Raw genomic sequence first — 14,893 nt, 5'->3', positions numbered from 1 at the left:
GTGTTTGAAGTAGTGATTATGAGAGGGCTGAGTGGATTTCATGTAGTCTCTGTATGCAGAGCAGGGTTATACAGAGAGGCTTATTCTTTATTGAGGAGCAGTTTTAGATAAGGCAAGTGTAGAGAGGGGACGTTCCTACTTTGTAGGTAGCACATAATGCTTGGCAAGAGCTGCTGAACATGACTGCTGGGAAATGAGACCAAGGGCAGATAGCTGCTGTGCCTCATGTGGCACAGCAGCAACCTGTTGTGTTGGGAAGGAGCTTGTTCCTCAGGTTTGCAGGAATGACAGTCACACCTTGCTCCACATGACTCACAATGGCAGCACTGCACCCTCCGGGTGAGAGAGGTTTGCCTGAATTCCACAACAGACTTTGCAGAGAAAGGGAACAATATCAGTAAAACAAGAGGATAATCTTAGATTGGTTTTGTTTCTCAAGTGACTGAGTGCAGTTGTTTTTAACTGCTGGTAATTTATTGAAAAACAAAAGTACAGGCTTTGTCTCTAGGGTTCAAGTTCAGCTTTCCTCAAATAAGGAACTAGATGACCCATCCCTGGGAGAAAAGGGATTACTTCGAAACACCTTATTGTTAAAAAACAACCCCACTTTATTCTGTATATTTGAAAGTGTTGTCAACCTAGCCTATCCTAGGAGTTCAACTTGGCACTCTTTGAAAGAAAACAACATGGGAATTGTTAGCTTCCATGCACTGAACATGTGATATCAAGGGACATGTGGGTTAAAAAGTCCTACTTTTCTGAACATTTCTCAAGATGCAGCAGCTGAGTGAGTGCATCAAATACTAGTGGGCACGAGGATGAAATGAGGCAATATAATAGAATTACTGCTAAAGAGTAACTCTTCTCCTTTCTTCAGGTGCAGGGCATGTCATTCATAGCAGCTGTATTGATCTTGAACTTGGATACTGCAGATGCCTTCATTGCTTTTTCTAACCTTTTAAATAAGCCCTGTCAGATGGCATTTTTCCGCGTGGACCATGGCCTTGTAAGTATGCAAAAAAACCTGTAATCAACATGCTGTGGATAATGTGTAGGAAAAGTTTAAAAAAAATAAAAATTTATAATTTCAGTGGCTTGGAAAAGAAATCAGAATTTATTTTAAATCAACACACTTTATATATATTAAAAAACAACCAACACAGATATGCAGAATCTCTCAAAAAAGTCAAATCCAACAAAAGATCACCCTATCAACCTTTTTGAAGAAGACATGTGAATGAAATTGTTGAGTAGCTATTTTATGATGCTCAGAGAATAGTTATGAGAATATTACTGTAGGTGGTTTTCAACAATACTGCAGTTGAAAGCTGAAAGCACCTTAATGAAAGTGTCTTGAAAGCACTTTTTATCATAGGCTAATAGGTTGCTAAAAACAGACTGTTGCAGGGAGAACCAGGTTTTCCATATCTTCCTGTAGCAGCTGTGTTTGAGTCCCACAGGTTGCTTTTCAGAGAAAGAAATCTCTCACCCCTCAAGTTTTCACTGGAAGCTGATTCCCTTTTTTTCTCTAGAATCTCTAAAATTCCATGTCAGCAGGTACACTAGCAAAATAAGACACATCTCAGATGTGGTTTTAATTTACTTTAAAGGTATTTTTGTATAAAATATATGGCATTCTGTATTTCTCTGTCATCTCTTAGCACTATGAAAATAGGATCTGCCTCTTAAGAGTTCAAATGCAAGGAAAAATGAGAGTGGACAATGACAACAGTCACTGTTGTGGCTTAAAAAGTAGACACTAGAAATCCTATCAGTATTCGTGCTGGAATTCCCTGTTCATTTTCATTGTTGTAAATACCCTGGGAAAATGTGCCACAGGGCAGACAGCATTGCTAGGAGCAGTATCAGCCATCTCCATTGCAGTACTTGGAAAAAGAGGACATGCTCATGCATTCAGTGTGTAAATATGGTTTTTGTGCAGATGGTTTTGGAATTGAATTGGATAGAAAAAGATAAATATTTTTCTAGCTGAGCTAGTGGGGTTTGCAGTTCTTTCAGATCGTGCTGTTCAGTTCTGTTGGCCTGGCCAAATAGGGACTATGGGATAAGTGTGTGCTTACAGAGGGCAGAGATGGTGGTACATGAAATATTAATGTCATGAAAGCAAACCCATGATTTGACAACACAAGGAAAATGTCATCTAATATTTCAAAGGGACACTTGAGTGAGACAGTTTTTGCTTTCTGTGTGAACATACTGATCTGCAGTCTACCCTCATCGTTTTGTGTCAGCTTAATAAGCAAATACTGGTTTTTTTTGTATAGTAAATTAATAAAAAATAATACCAGCGTAAATTAGTTGTGTGAATAATAGTAATTTTTACAGGTTTATCTTGACTTCTTTTGTTGGTTAATTTTATTAAACAATTTTTTTTTCCACTAAGGAAAATCTTGTTGAATGTTGTTTTGATCAAAATAAGTACTTGTACTGCTGCCCACAGTAGCTATCAATGCTGCCCCATTGCTATCAATAGAAATGGCTGTAGCAGCTATGTGTAAGGTCCTGCCTCTGCAGTAGTTTTGAAAGTAGGAACTTCAGTAGAATTGTCTTATAGTGGTGCCAGCAGATTATTTTGGAAGTAGGACTGTCTGATGCATTATCTGCTTCCTTTTTATAATCACGGGTCTCACAGGTGCTTGGATTTCATGCATTTAAAAATCCACACTGGGAAGCTGTTTCAGGGGTACAGTTCTGTGAAGTGGGTTCCTGGATTTCTGGTGTCATGTTTGACCTGAAGCTGTTTCTCTGTAACTGACATTTCAGAGATTTCAGTAACTTCATTTATTTCTCTAGCATGCACCCATCTCTGATTGACTTAAAGCCTCACACTGACTGCCAGGCTCAGGTGTTTATTTGTCACTGTTAATGAAAGTAGTCCACCATCTGTCACTTCATTCAGAGGAAATGGGAAATACTTCTGTGAGGACATAAAAAAACCCTGGGAGATAAACTTTTCATTCTTTAAAAGGATTTCACACAGAAGTCTCCAAAAGGATCCCTTTTCCCTTTACTGCTATGATGTTTTGGGGAGAAGGTGCTGGTGCAAGTTATACTTTGAAGAAATCACAGCCTTTCTTTATTGCTTTTATTGGGATTTGTATTACTGAATCATTCAAGGACTTTGCTTAACTTTTCTCCCTATAGTATTAGGGACAGTGATTAAATAATCTTTTGTTTTTAACTCTTACTTGAATTGGAAGATATTTTTAACATGTTCTCTGTTACGAAATTTGACTAAATACTTGAATTCTAAAATAGTATCAAAGTCTTTGTGTTAAAAGCAATGAAGTTCAGGGATTGTAATGTCAGAGTTACAAACTGTTTCTCTTGCATAGATGTTTTGTCCCAGTCTTTGAATTTTTTGTGTGAAACTTGTATATTCCTTTTTGCAAAAGAAATGCCTATTATCTAAATGTAGAATGTATAGTATTACATTGGTATTAGACTATTAGAATAGCGTTGGTATTAAATTGTGATTTATGACTGGAATATACTGGACTCTTCACTGTTGCTGTGGAGTATTAGCATTATTTTAGTTTTGTATTTCATTATGTTCCATTGGGTCTTGGATTTTTTTCAGTATATTATTAAATTACTGCCACAAGCATAAAACACCATTCTGTTATAATTATTTTGAGAAATCAGCCAAAAACTTCTCTCCTGCTGGTATTTTTCTTGCCAAAGGAAGCTGGCCAAGACCCAAAGAAAATGGTACATTGTGTAGTATGAGAATCATCTATAGAGTGGATATTAAATTCTTAGTGCTTGCAGATGCTGCCTTTTATGCTTAGCTCTTTATAGTATCATGTAATTCATTGATCCTATTTTTGAGAGTGTTAATCCTACAACAGATAATACATTTAAGCTTATTAATAACACAGCTAACTTCTTGTTTTCTCCCTGTTATATTTTCCCAGATGTTGACTTACTTTGCTGCATTTGAGGTATTCTTTGAAGAAAATCTGCCAAAGTTATTTGCCCACTTCAAAAAAAATAACTTAACTCCAGACATCTATCTAATTGATTGGTAAGACATTGAAAGAGTAATTGCTAATTTGTGTGACATACAGCTCTGTGTCAGTGTTGATGACCGAAATGGAAATGTTCTTACCTGGTTTAATATTGTTCTAAGACTGTGGCTTTATTTTTTGTTCAGTACTTGAGTTGTCAGTCCCAATCATTCCCACATACTTCTGTGATGTTTATAATTTGCCTAACCTGTATTACTGTACTTATGTTAAGTTGGAAGCTTATTTTGAAATAATGCTGGCCTGAGAAAATTTGTCTGTTGCACGTGCAGGTGTGTACCTGGGTTGTCTATTCAGAAAACATTTCCGGTCTTGCATGTGAAATATATACTTTGTCCTGCACAGATCAGAAAAAGCATAATTAAAACATTTGTCCATACAACATAAAACTCAAAGCTACAGAAAAGCTATTCCACTTAGCAGATGGGCAATTAGAGTCTTTTTATTAGATGAAACTGTCTTTCCTTTAAGTTGTAGTATAATCACAACATTTTCCGTAGAGAGGAAAAAAGACAAAGATCTTATTTGCACTTCTGCCAAATTTCAGTGAGGCATTGTGTACTCCACATTGAGCATTTGCATTTATGCTTATCAGACCTTGGTTTGGGGCAGTTAAAAAGTCTCTTTTCAGAAAGACTTGGTTATCGGTTTTGGGATGACATGAAAGATTTTTTGTGAAAAATTGGTTTGCCCTTACATAGTAGACAATTTCTTCTGTTCTCAGGTACTTGACAAATACCTTAAGTAAAAGAACAAATGCCCAGTGGTAACACTGGGGTCTTTTTCTTGAGATTAATAAGCTGTTCTTTTGGAAAATATTTGTAGTGTTAATGCGATTTTATCTGAATGTCTTTGGCAGTATCCTGATCTTTAAGACCTGGTTGGTAACATTCAACATGTGGCTGATCCCTTAGACAAACACACATTTAAAGTAATCAGTCCAATACAAGCTTGAAATTTGAAAACGTTAATTTTCATAGGATCATAGAATTTCTGACGTATTGGAACAGTCCTCAGAGATCATCTAATCTAAACCCACTGCTCAAAGCACAGTCAGAGCAGTTTGCTCAGGACCTTGTCCAGTTGGGTTTTGAGTATCTTCAAGGAACAGCACTCCACAGTCTCTTCAGGCAACTCTGTTCCAGTATTCAACCACCCTTGTGGTTAGCAAGTTTTTTACTTTCTTATGTTTAAAATGAAATTTCCTGTATTTCATTTTGTGCTTGTTGGTTCTTGTCCTTTTGCTGGATACACTGGATACAACTGTTTCTGTCTTGTTTTCATCCTCCTATCAAGTGATTTTAGATATTTAGGTCCAAGCCATCTCTTCTCCCAGCTGAACAGTACCAGCCTGCTCAGCCACTCCCTCTGTGTCACATGTCCAAGCCTTTCATCACTTTCATGGTGAGCTGGACTTGCTCCAGTATATCCACGTCTCTCTTGGACTGGGAAGCCCAGAGCTGGCTTGTCAGTGCTGAGTAGATGGATGAGCTGCCTTGGCATGCTGGCAGTGGTGTTTCTTCTGCAGCCCAGGAGTTTGTGAGCAATCTTTGCTGCAAAGGCACATTGCTGGTTTACATCCAGCTTGGTGTCCACCAGAACCTCCCTGTCCTTTTCTGCAAAGCTGCTTTGCAGCCGGTTGACTTTCCAAATAAGCTTGTGTTTGGGCTTACTTCCTACCTATGTGCAGGACTTGGCATTTCCCTTTGCTGGACTTCATGGACTCCTCTTGGCTCATTTCTCCAGTGTCTCAAGGTCATTGTGGAGTGACATCAGCCACAAGCCTTCCAGTTTTATATCACCTGTAAACGTGCTGTGGGTACAGTCTAACCCATCATCTAGGCCCTTAATGAAGACATTTAAAAGCATTGGATGCTTATCAAACCCTGAAGTACACTAGCAGTGGATTGGCTCAAAACTATACTTCATGCCACTAAATGACAACCTTCTGAGCTTGACAGTTCCAGCCAGTTTTCAGTCCACCTCACTGTCTATCTGTACTTCATTGGTTCATCAGCAAGGATTTTATAGGATACAGTGTTGAAAACTTTACTAGTATCAAGATACATAATGTCTGTTCCTCTCCCCTCTTCCACCAAGCCAGTCATCCCACTGGAAAAGCTATCAAGCCTGTTTGGGCATGATTTTGCTTTCATAAATCCATCCTGACTTCTCACAATCACCTTTTTGCCCATAATATGTTGTGAAATAATCTCCAGAACTTTTTCTTACATTATTTTCTCAGCTGACTAGCCTGTAGCTCCCTGGATCCTGTCTCTTGAAGATAAGAGTGACATTTGTTTCCGTCAGGTCCTCAGGAACTTGCCCTGATCACTGGGATGTTTCAAAGATAATTGAAAGTGGCCTCACAACAACACTAGACAGTTTCCCCACACACTTGTATATGCCAAATTTATTTAAATGTTGCCTAATATGATCCTCCTCCAGCTAGGGTAGGGTTTCCTTATACTAGGCTTTTCCATTGATCTGGAGGACCTGAGATTCCTAAAGGCAAGTCTCAGTAAAGACTGAGATGAAGTTGGCAGTGAGTACCACAGCTGTCTGCATGTTCTTTATCACTGGGTTCCTTGCCCTGTTCAGAAGTGGGCTCATGTTTCCCTGAGTCTTTTTTTTTCCCTGCAGATGCAGAAAAATCCTTCTCGTTGTCCTTGATGTCCAGTGGTTGATTCAACTCCAAATAGACTTCTTGTGCTGCCTTTGCTTGATTTGCATGGTTTCTTTATGCCTGTTGCACAGAGGGTGGTGTAACATGGGCTTTGTGACTTGGCTGTTACACTGGGATTAAATTTTAATGCATCATGTGTGGGGGAATTGTTGGTGGTTGTAATGAATAGGTTCATTTCTCCCAACATTTAATGGGAGAAATACCATGGGAAAGAATTTGTGACTGAAGGCTGGGAATATTAAACTGAAGTAGATCTGTGCACAGAGAATAGAAAAAGTACTAGGATAAGACAGAAGGGAAGAAAGAGAGCAGAGGCAAGTGTGTTCAGTGGTAAGAGGAAAGATGTTGAAATTGTATGCCTCAGTGTTGTGAAAGCCTGTGTGTGGAGAAAGCAACTGAATAAAAGGGACATCAGCCTAAGATGACTGTAGTAAACATGTGGGAGAGTAACTGGATAGACAACCATGAAATCACCAGGTTATTGTATTTTTAATGGACAATAATGTCAATAGCAGTCAGAAATTACATCAGCTTTTAACATGATGAGGATGGTCACTTTACCAGCAGGGACACAGACTAGGCAGAGATATTTAATGCTGTATTCACTTTGGTTTTTAACGATGATGATGTGCTTTGGGGGTCCCAGAGCCCTGAGCTGGAAGACCATGGCTGTGAGGATGATAAACTTCCATTCAACCCTGAACTTGTGGGATTTGCTGCTCCAGCCTGGTGGGATTTATCTGCCCTATGGGGCCTGATGGGATTCATCCAATAGCTGGCAGATATTATCACGAGATCTCTCTCAATGATTTTTGAACCGCCTTGGGAATCTGGAGAGGTTCCGTTTGTCTGGAAGCTGGCAGACATTGTCCTGATTTTCAAGAAGGGTGTCTCTGGAAACAAAAGGCCTGTCAGAGTCACTACAGTGACAGGTAAAATTATGGAGCCATAAGGTTATTCTGGAACATATTGAAAGACACCTGCAGGATAGCACAGCCAGCACAGGTTCATGAGGTGAAAGCCCTGCTTCACAAACTAAATTTTCTTTTATGACAAGGTTATTCACCTAGTTGGGTAGATGCGATATTTTTAGACTTCACTAAAGATTTTGATACCATCTCCCAGTAACCTATCCAGATTCTGCAGCTGGGATGGAGCAATTCTGGATGTACAGATAGACTGGGAATGAGATGCTGGAAAGCAGCACCATAGAAAGGGACCTGGGGGTCCTGATCAGTGGCAAGTTGAATGTGAATCAGCAGTGCCCTGGCAGCCAGGAGGGCCAGCCCTGTGCTGAGGGACATGAGGCACAGCATTGTCAGGACAGGGAGAGGATTGCCTGTCTCTGCTCTGCACTGGGGCAGCCTCACCTTGAGTGCTGGGGGCAGTTTGGGGCACTGCAATGTAAGAAACAGGGATAACTATCAGAGAGTGTCCAAAGGAGAGCAATAAAGATGGTGAATGGCCTTAAGAGGAAGCTGTGTGAGGAATGGCTGAGGTCACTTGGTCTGGTCCGCCTGGAGGAGACTGAGTGGAGTCCTCACTGCAGTTACGGCTTTCCTGCGAGGAGAAGAGGAGGGGCAGGCACTGATCTCTTCTCTGTGGTAACAGTGCATGAAACTGTGGAATTCAAATTAAATATTAGGAAAAGATTATTCTTCCCAGAGGGTGGCTGGGCACTGGCACAGGCTCCCCAGGAAAGTAGTCAAAGCACCAAGCCTGGCAGAGTTCAGCTTTCAGACAGTGCTCTCAGGCACATGATGTGATTGTTGAGGTGGCTCCTGTGCAGGACCAGGCACTGGACTCAGGGTATTCTGTGATACTATGGGTTGCTAGTTGGATATGATGCTGTTATAAAAAAGGTGGTTGCTATGTAGGAGGAACTAAAATTGAGCAACCTCATGGTACAGGCATGTTAATATCATGGTATTGTTTAACTTTGCATTGAAAAGAAGAAATCCTGAGAAACAGTACCAGAAATTAGAGATTTAGAAAAAAAGACTGTTTTGACAGAAGGTTGAAGGTTTACATGCCCTTCAGCAATTTTGCTTCGATAGAATACTCTTTATTGTATTTTCTTGAGTAAAAATTTACATGATTAGTTGTTCTCTCTTAGTATATATATAGGGAAAAAACCAAACACAAAACCAAAACAAACCAAAAAGAAAAAATCACTGACTTGTGAGTCAGTCACAGAAGAACTGAATTGATCAAGTCTGTCTTGAAGTGTTACTGAAGTCTTGAGGCATATCAGGTCCCCCTTTTGTTACCTCTGTAAAGGTGTCTTTCAAATGCTCTTAACAGCACCCACAGAGGTGTTGTTAAGAGCATTTGAAAGGCAGTCAGTGAGGAGTGACTGTGGATGGTGCTTCTCAAGGTCTTTGCATCAGTGAACTGACAATTAACATTTGCTGACTATCTGCATCCATATTCAAGCTGTTTATTTTAATTCCAAGGTCAATTTACTGTGTCCCTTCCCATCCCTGGAGAGTTACAGCACTGATCTTGCACAGGAATGTAGGCTCTTCGAGATAGACCTGCCCAATACTGTATTAAACTTTTTCACACTTGTCTTGAGCTACACAGCTCATACTGCTCTGTCCTTAATTTTGTTAGACTGTAAAGGTTTTATGTATGTAAAACTTACATATTTTACTTAAATATATGTGTAAAGGTATTTGTGTGTGTGTGTGCATGCATATACATACTTTCTACTTCAAAATACCTGGATCCTGTAGGAAGCAGATTTAGATTTTTTTTTTTCTTTAAATTGCCACCAGGAGTGTGGCTGCAGTGTATTTCAAGTCAGGGAAGAATATGGTACAGCACTGCTTTGAGTAGGCAGACCTTTTGCTTGTAGGTAAAAATCTCTGTGAAACAGCCTTGCTCTAACATTACTTTTATTTAAATGAACATTTGTTCTGAGCTCCAAAGGGATGCCTGCTGCTATTCCAGTGGCTGGCCTGGTTACTGCACAGGCATGTGTGCAGTAAATCTCTGCTGGTGCCAGCTCTGGGAGGCTCCAGTAGCCAGTGCTGCACAGACCAGTTGCTGGGAAACCTTCCACAATTAGAATGGAGACAACTAGTCTGCTTTGTGCTTCTTCCTGTCACCTGTGCTGCAGGGAACAGCAGTAAAATCGGTGTGCTTCAATCATTTTTGAAGGGATGTGTTCCAAGAAAAAGAAATGCTGTAGGTGGACCCAGCTGTGCAGGTTTTCTTGGAGCTGGTAGAGGACTTAGGAAGGAGAGCCCCTCTGCCAGTTTAGTTCCACTGCTGCCTTCTGTGATGGGAAAACCCCAAAGACTGAATAGTTTATTAAAGGTACTGTGACATGATTATTGGGGGATACCTGCCACAAGCAAGGCATCTCATTTAAAAAGGACCCCTGTGCTTTAACCCTAAACTCCAACTGATAAAATTGTAGAAAGAATTCAAAAACTATACAGGGTTTTACTTTTTTTTGGTGAGTATAAAGGGGATCAGGTGTGAAAAAACCATAAAGAACAACGTGCAGTCAGGTTCACAAATAACAGAGGGGAAATAGTGTGTCTGAATAGCCCAGTTTTGGCCTCTCACTGTCAGCTGATGTTCCGCAGGCTCTTGTGAGCAGAGTGGAATGTGGATTTGCCAAGGACACATGCTGTCTATTTATGGCCTGCTGCTGCTATACAAACACCTCTTTATCCCTACTCAGGAAAATGATTTTGGCAATAATTATAGCCAAGGGCTGTGTTTGTACTGGTGGATTGATCAGTAGTTCTTTAGTATTATATGAAGTGTGATTGTGCTCCGTGAACATGAAGTTTCTGTTTACACTGTGTGCTTGTTAGGATAAAGGTCCAAGCCACTTTGTGTGGCCATTTTTAGTGGGCACTTCCAGTAAAGTATGTATAAATTTGTTTTCTGTTACTTTGAGAAAAGCATAGTCCATGCCCCCCAGAAAATGCTCTCTTGCAGTCAGCATTTAATTTCTTTTTTCCAAATAAGAAATGAAAGAAATACTTCTACTTTCTTTTAGACAGTAATGATTTTAAAATTTACAGACATGGGAATGTGTAGTACAAGAATACATAAGATCTGATTTGCATCATTGTTGTGTGTGAGTTGCCAATCCAAAATTTGTCCTACCTGTCTGCATTGCTCTTGCTGATATCTTATAAAGACTTTTTAATTAGAAAGGAAAGAGAAAAAGGAGAGGGGGAAGAAAAAGCAAAGGAAAGAAGAATGGAGCTTATGATTATCATGATGTAGCAGTGCTTTGCCTTCTTGGTGACTTTATAGTCATGTGCTTTTGCTGTGAGCAGCAAGTCGGGACTTCATGCATCTACCTCAAAGTACACTTTCATCAGAAACAGGGCCAGGGAGGAGCAGGAGCATCTGTGCTTCTTCTCTTCCTCTTCCAAGCAGAGGAATGCCAGGAGCCTGCACCGGCATTCCTCTGACACTGGACATCTCTGTGTGTTAGCTGTGTTGTCTGCACCTGCAACTTAGAGTGGGTTGCAAGAGAGCTGCAGACAGAAGTCACGCTGCAGTACAGTGGCAGCAAGTCATGTGCAAGGAGTGTGCCAGTGCTGCTGAAAGATGCCGCTGGAACCTCCTCAGTCTGGCAGCTGCTTTATTACTCCAATAAATTCCAGCTGAGTTTCAGACCAGTAGCTCAGATATCTAATAAAAAATGTCTTTCAGTAGGAAATGTTTGAAGGGATGAAATGCTGTTCTAAGTAGTGATTCGTACTGGCCTTTCACTGCTTATTCGAGGAGGCCCAGTCTCTGCTGTTAGGTCTTGAAGCATCAATTTCATGCAAATATTAATGAAAGTTAATTGCCTTGTTAAGTGCAGATAGCACTTCATTCCAAATTATGAAGAACTCAATGGCAAATACCTGACTTGATGTTACAGCTTTTTTGATGCAAGTAAATCCTTTCATACAAAAGAAGTGTTCTTATAAATAGTTCTTTCTTTTGACAGTTAATTTTCTGCATAGTTGGAGATTTAATACAAATGGGTTATTCAGGTTAGGTCTGAATCATGACAGAATAATGGCTTTTGTGAATAAAACCAGGTCTATAAAGTTGGCATTGTTACTTATCTGTAACCAGGACTTGTTTCTGGCTGGGTGTTTGCCTGCTACTTGGTCACCAGGAAAGGACTCAGTTGAATTGCTTCCTATTACACTGTTCCTTTTAAATTGAAAACCTGTTGCTGTTTCCTGTCTGTGTACAACAGAAGTCTTAATTCTGCCATGTAGGTATTCTGTGGCAGTACAGTTTTATATGGTCTGCAACAGTTCAAAAAGATTGAAAGAGTGTACAAAGTAAATGAAGTTTGCAGTGCAGGATCAGCTAGTAACCCAAAGAAAGAGCTTGTATCGTGCTCATCTTACACCTTCATGTATGTGTGATGAACAAGTGTTTGGGTTTTGCATCCCAGACCTATACTTCTTGTTTATTTTATAATTCTAACTTAGCTTTTTGGAGAACAGGATTTAAAATGTTTCCATTTGTTATAAGAAGATTGCAATGAAATATAAAAATAGGAAAACCAGTAAAATCCTAAGGACCTTAAACCTACAATTCACTTGCCACCTGAATTTGTGCAAATGTTCATTTCATCAGGATGTTAACCAAACGAATGTCTTTTCTCTTTTTTCTAAAGTGTAGTGATTCACACAGAAGCCATATACTTAACAACACATCATTGAATAAACTTTTATATAGTAAAAAGCAGAGAATGCAGAAAGCCTTTGATTATTAGACTTTCCTGTGAAAATACATTACTTCATTTTCTATACCTATATATATATGCATGTGTATATATCTGTTCCATTTTATCTTTTTAATGTGAATCCAAATTTCCCATATAAAAAATTGGAAGGGATACAGAGTAGCTTTAAACATGTGAAAACTACTGTTCAATTCAGCATACTTCAAAAGGAGTTTTTGTTAAAAGCTGTGGAAAGGTTTGATTGAAATTTGAGCCTTTGCTGACCTCTGCTGGGGAGAGAATTCTTTGCAGTTTTATAGAGATTTTTGTGCAGTGTATCTGTGGAAAAGTTATTTCTGAATTCTGAAGGAAAAAAACACTGTAATTCTTTTCCCTTATATATTGTAAAATGATTCCAGGAAATTATTCTTATCGCGTGCTGTTAGGTCATTGCTGGCAGCAGTGCTCCTGCTCTGTTGTGCAGCAAGTTGTTGGATAAAGGAGAGAGGAGGGAGCAACTTCTTGTTTCTGGCTGCAAGGCTGTCAGCATTTTGGTGAAGGAAGACAAGTGCTCATGCTTGTTAATGAGAATAGAGTTTTAGCAGCTGGGTTTTTAGAAGCTGTTGCTTCTGGTATTACCCCTTCTCTTTGGGAATCACATCTGTACAGGCACACTGAGCCACCATCTTATCACCACTATCTACACTTCACTGGACATCCTGCCTTGCCTGTTTCTCTCAACTTAAGGGAGTTCAAGCTGATCCTTCCTCCAAAACTCATGCTCTTACTACTTTGCCTGTCAATCAAATCTGGAACACAAGAGTTAATTTTACTGATCTCCTTTATCTAAACCACAAAATGCCCATTGCAGTTTGTCTTAAGGTTCAGCCTTTTTGAGTTTTTGCAACTAAAACTGCATCAATTCTCAGCTCTGAAGTGATTATTAAATAGGCCTTTGATTACAGCTGTGGTCATCACATGCCCATTGTAAAACCATGTATATCGTTTCTTCTGGTATGATGCAAGAAAATCAAACTTAGAGACCACGCCGTAATGGTTGTACAATTTTATATTGTTTCATGGGTTGGTGTGCTGCAACTAAGTACAGCAGAAGTACTGCTGAAATATAAAAAGGAATATCCTATTACAAATACTTGAGATGCCTCAAACTTACTGGTAATTGGTGTGTATACTTCTGAGAGTATCCAAGACTTCTTGTCCAATAACTGAAAATTTTGTTCTGCCTTTAGGATATTCACGTTGTACAGCAAATCTTTGCCACTAGACTTGGCTTGTCGTGTCTGGGATGTGTTCTGCCGTGATGGAGAAGAGTTCTTATTCCGTACAGCGCTGGGAATACTAAAACTTTTTGAAGATATTTTGACCAAAATGGACTTCATTCATATAGCTCAGTTTTTAACAAAGCTACCAGAGGACTTGCCTTCGGAAGAATTCTTCACATCTATTGCTGCCATTCAGATGCAAAGTAGAAACAAAAAATGGGCTCAGGTAAAGAGGATGTCAATCTTTGGTAACTGATGATTTTACTTTACTCATGAAAATGGGGTTTGGCAACATCTGGAAGAATGTTTTAGCAGAGCTAGTGCTTGATTTTATGGGTAGGTGGGACTGTGTAGCTTACTCTGTGCTTTTAGGATACATTGAGATTAGTGGATTTCCTCAGCTTAATCTCTTCTGGAAAGGGAGAGCTCAGTCAACATTCAAATTGAAATATTGAGTGAACTTTATGAAGTAAAAAGTCACACAACTTTGAAAATTTATTAATTACAAAGGCTGCTAGCAACATTACAACTTAATACTTAAAAGCAGAAATCCACACTTTGGGAGAAGTTGTCAGGACATGCTATCATACAGTCATTTTAATCTTCTTGAAGATCTCTGCCTAATTTTGGTCTCCACAGAAGTGATTGTGTCTCTGACTTCTTTATTGGGATTTAGCTTGTGATTTCAAAAATTGTTTCATCTCTGTAATTTCAAGTAAATTTCAGTTTAAAGAAAAAAAGATGTGTCATCTGAATATGGAAATCATTAAGTGGCTGTAGCAGCCATTAATGTTGGAGAATGGAAACACCTCTTTTTTTTTCTTTGTTCAAAGCAGCAATACAGCCCACTTTGTGAGTCATTCCATAATAGAGCTCTGCCTATTTTATCCAACTGTTTTTTTGCAGAGAAAATGAAACGTGTTAAACAGTGGTTGGGGCAATTCAGCAGCAAACTGGGTGTTTCTGGTTCTTTCCTTGGGTAGCAGTGCCTGTAGATGCTGGGGATTGCCAGTTTTCTCTTCAAGATGAGCATTCCTAGCCTTCACAGCAGGAGTAGCTCCACAGGTTGTTCAGTTGTCTCACCTTCCTTGAACATGTCATGTGTGCGTGAGGATTGCATTCCAAATGAATTGCCAGCCTGCTGCTGCTTCCCTTGTGGGGAAGGAGA

The 14,893-nt window shown here is 39.5% G+C and overlaps 1 protein-coding gene across 3 annotated transcripts in view; it reads left to right on the top strand.

Moving 5' to 3' along the window:
• Positions 1 to 14,893, top strand: part of TBC1D14 (TBC1 domain family member 14) — a 65,073-nt gene that overhangs the window by 46,570 nt on the left and 3,610 nt on the right. For all 3 annotated transcript variants that reach the window (XM_041458312.1, XM_041458302.1, XM_041458321.1), the window contains 3 exons: positions 878 to 1,006; positions 3,939 to 4,048; positions 13,693 to 13,951. In XM_041458312.1, coding sequence (XP_041314246.1) covers positions 878 to 1,006; positions 3,939 to 4,048; positions 13,693 to 13,951 — 498 coding nt within the window. The remainder of the gene's footprint in view (positions 1 to 877; positions 1,007 to 3,938; positions 4,049 to 13,692; positions 13,952 to 14,893) is intronic.

The sequence above is a fragment of the Pyrgilauda ruficollis genome, unplaced genomic scaffold (genome assembly GCF_017590135.1).
Source record: "Pyrgilauda ruficollis isolate IOZ18807 unplaced genomic scaffold, ASM1759013v1 scaffold1, whole genome shotgun sequence".
Taxonomy (NCBI): Eukaryota; Metazoa; Chordata; class Aves; order Passeriformes; family Passeridae; genus Pyrgilauda; species Pyrgilauda ruficollis.
The sequence above is the reverse complement of the archived record's forward strand: the minus strand, read 5'-3'. Positions and strand labels throughout refer to the sequence as shown.